At 41.2% G+C, this 3,662-nt stretch overlaps 1 protein-coding gene across 1 annotated transcript; it reads right to left on the bottom strand.

Annotated features, from left to right (window-relative positions):
- Window positions 1–12: 12 nt before the first annotated feature.
- Window positions 13–2,696, bottom strand: LOC117800592 (protein dopey-1-like). The gene is made up of 3 exons (XM_034653145.1): window positions 2,539–2,696; window positions 1,648–1,703; window positions 13–578 (listed from the first exon to the last, which is right to left on the bottom strand). The coding sequence occupies exons 1-3, from the start codon at window positions 2,587–2,589 to the stop codon at window positions 410–412; spliced, it is 276 nt and encodes a 91-aa protein (XP_034509036.1). The 5' UTR covers window positions 2,590–2,696; the 3' UTR covers window positions 13–409.
- Between the last annotated feature and the right edge of the window lie 966 nt (window positions 2,697–3,662).

Here is a 3,662-nt window from a genome sequence, read left to right as displayed (position 1 = left end):
CGACTCCCACGTGTCCCCCCTGCCCCCTGCCCCGCTCTTCAGCATGTCAGTATAAATCTGCACTTGGGGCCTAAAGCTAGGAGCGGGTCTCTGCTGTGTGACCTCAACAGCCTCCTGCCTGTCAGCTGTCAGAACACCCAGTTCCACTGCAGTCCCCTGTGCTGGGCTGGAAGTGGCTGAGTCACGCAGCCCACTGCCTCATACGTGGTAGGTGCTCCGTCTGTTAGCTAAATGCTGTTAATTTATCCACAGCAACCACTTACCTCCAGGAACTGCTGCACACCCCCCCATTTTAGTAAAAACTATGAATATTTCAACCTACACAAAAAACTTTTAAATTAGTCCTAGATGTCAGTTACCAAAAGCAAATGCATTTTCAAAAATATCCATTTAATATCCTTGCTTTTACTTACATCTGAAACTGAGGAAGATTTTCGGAGGGCAATGCCAGAGCCAAATCCAAAAATTTGCAAGCAGACAGATAGAGGTTTAACCACCGCTGGCTGTTATATGAAGTAGAAAAGCCATTACCTCCTGTGTAGGTTGTCTCCAGACCAGCCACAGAGGGGCCTGAAGTCCTGTAAGCAGGAGACAGTGCTGTCAGCAGCTGTACCCATTTCCTAATAGGCAATTCCCAAAGTGCCAGCTACTATTTTTCATTCCGGTACCTGTACCAGTAACTGCCGAGCAAGGTCATGACTAAATTAATTTTGCTGTTTTCAAATAAAAAGGCCCCCCCCTTTTTTAAATGGGGGGGGAGAGTGGAGGAGGGGCAAAGGGAGAGGGAAAGAGAGAATCTCAAGCAGGCTACACGCCCACTGCAGACCCCGATGCAGGGCTCGATCTCATGACTCTGAGATCATAATCTGAGCCAAAAGCAAGAGTCATATGTTTACCTGACTGAGCCATCCAGGCGCCCCTAAAAAGTTCACTTATGTTGAGAATGTAAAAACAGTACAGAATAACTTAAGTTGCACTCAAGAAATATAAAAACACAAGCTGTAAAACCAAGAGACCTTCCTATTACTCAATGTCTCTCTGCAAAGACGGCGGGGGCGGGGGGTGTCCTTTCAAAAAACAAACGGTTATTAGGACAGGGGAATGCCTTTTTTTTTTTTTTTTTAAATAAACCTAACACTGAAGAATAAAATATATCCAAGACACATGGTGTTAAAGGAACTTTTCAGTTTACAAACTTGTACAAAAATTCCTAAATAAAAAACTATATTTAGTTATATTTATACTGCCTGTACTAAAAGGAATAAAACTGTAGTACCTGAGATCATGCTGGAAGATCTGGACATATGATACTTTAGTTACAGGTTACCTGCCATGATAGGTTTTGCTGATGTTTCAGGGACAACGTGCGACCTACCAAAACCAAGATGGCTCAGGTAGCTGAAATAATACTGCTTTAAACTAAATTCATCTAGAAGACAAAGGCCATGAGTGTTGACAGTTTAGTCTAAAATGGTTAAGGAATAAATGATACTATATTATATCCAAATATGATCACTTAGGTAATTACTGACGCATATATAAAGTATTCATATAAAACAGTATCTATACTCTCCTAGGTGTAACATTCTGGATGATTTAGGATACTGAACACTGACAAGAGAACATGGAAATGCAGGACATTATTACCGTGAAATATCTTCATCAGCAGTGAGCTCCTGCTCCATCAGTAAAAATACCTGTACCTGAAGACCGTGAAATTCATGTTACATGTTTATTTAAACTTGATATATAATGCTTCTTTCAAGTTCGCTTTAGGTTATATTTTCATTAAACCAAAAAAAATTTTTGGGTTCGATCAAATGAAACCATACCTAGTTTCCGAAAGTTAAACCGCAAAGTTAGCACAGAGCCTTCCTAATAACGTGCCCGAGCTGGGATGAAGCCAGGCTTTGTTTGGTGATGATGCAACACGGTTAGTTATTTAAAAATATACACATATTAAAGCCAGTGTCTTTGTGAAGAGATTATAATGGCTTGGGTTTTCGGAGTTACAGATTCACTTCCCTTTCTTTACTCATGTCCTCTTGCCCAGCTCTCCAGATCATTCAGATGAGGACAATGGTGTGATCCAGGGAGGAGAACAGGTGGGTGTAGTGGGACTTAGGAAGGCTGACTGTTTGGGAGATTACAGAATCTGTGAAAGTCTCTGTAAAGGAACCTAGCTCGGGTAAGTGCTGCCCCTGAGCGTGAGCGCAGGCCTCGCGGCGGTTAACTGAGCGGAGCCATCTCCAGCCTCTCCAGAGGTACGGCTGCAGCCTGCAACCAGGCCTGACAGCCCTGACCGAAGATTCGGTGTAGACATGAAACCAGGTCAGACGAAGGAAGGATTTACAAGAAGTTTCAGCTGTATGGAGATGGAATCTGACTAGTTTTATCATTTTCTACTCGAAAAATTATAACAAACTTAACGAGAATTCGATTCCTTTCCCAAGATTAGTTTTTATCCAGTAAGCATGTTGATGCTAATGGCACTATTTTATAATTAGATTTATAACCTGATGATTAAAATTAACTCACAAGTTCTGTAATCATGGTAGGCCAGAGTGAGGTAAGATGTTGTGGAGACATTCTTAAAAGTAACACTCTGAAAAACAGGAACACTTGCGAGTGAAGAGTTGGCACCTGGGGCAGACGGAGACTCTCAACCAATCTCTCTGAAAGAAACGCAGGGTATTTTCAATAGGTTAATAATGAAGATCATTTTCATGTAAACTTTTCCATATAAGCTAGCCTAGGACTTCTTGAACTATCTGGTGACGGATCAATTTAAAAAAAATTTCCAGTCTGATGCAGCCTGTTACTTTCATAAAATACAATAAAAATGAATTACTAGAAAAAAGGCAAAGGAAGCTATAAAACACGAATGTCATTTTCTTTTTCTTAGATTCAACAGATTCTGTCAGATTGCTAAAAATAAGTTTAAAATGGCTCCTCCAAATATCCGAACTTATCACGGATGGGATAACAGCCGCATCCTGGTCCACAGACCACACTCTTGAGTAGCACTGATTTGCGTCAGCTTTAAAAATAAAATCACAGGACAAGTAATGGCATGTTGCATATTTGACACTCAGTATAAAGGGTCAGGAAAGAAGGAGCCACTTATCTTCTGAGAGAAATGATCTCACTACAGAGATGACAACTGTCCTTCCCAGCCCAGTCCCCACCGGTGGCTGTTGAAGCTGGTGGCTGTAAGTACACTGACTTGGGTATCGAACAGTTCTGCCCCAGGGCAAGTTCATCCCCACCGTGGAGCTATTTGGTGGCAAAGGGTGATGATAAGCGCACGGATACTCTTCAGGACACAGAGGGCCACTAAACCCATTTAGTGAAGCTTATCAAAACCTTATACAATCCCCCATCCAAACGACAGATCGCCAAATGTTACTTCTGGCTAAAATGTCTTGGCTCTGCCTATATTTTAGTTCTCCTTAAAAATATATAACCCCTTATCCACAATAAAAAAAAACACACACACACACACAAAAAACCCCACTAACATGCCTGCCTGCAGCAAAATAGTCTTACGCCTCATCCTTAAACACGAATTCTTCAGAAAACTCGAACCAAACAATAATATAGAGACCATATTTAGGCAAGTTCTATGAATTCAGTGCTTGAATTTTTTTTTTTTTTTTTTT

The sequence above is a fragment of the Ailuropoda melanoleuca genome, unplaced genomic scaffold (assembly GCF_002007445.2).
Source record: "Ailuropoda melanoleuca isolate Jingjing unplaced genomic scaffold, ASM200744v2 unplaced-scaffold73038, whole genome shotgun sequence".
Classification (NCBI taxonomy): Eukaryota; Metazoa; Chordata; class Mammalia; order Carnivora; family Ursidae; genus Ailuropoda; species Ailuropoda melanoleuca.
This window is presented reverse-complemented; position numbering and strand designations above follow the sequence as displayed.

Excerpts from the sequence above, each read along its gene's own strand:
- LOC117800592 (XM_034653145.1), bottom strand. The coding sequence starts at position 2,589 with ATGTCTCCACAACATCTTACCTCACTCTGGCCTACCATGATTACAGAA. Across the intron at positions 1,704-2,538 it reads CTACCATGATTACAGAACTT|GTACAGGTATTTTTACTGAT; the intron begins GTGAGTTAATTT and ends CACGGTCTTCAG. Across the intron at positions 579-1,647 it reads GCTGATGAAGATATTTCACG|GACTTCAGGCCCCTCTGTGG; the intron begins GTAATAATGTCC and ends TCCTGCTTACAG.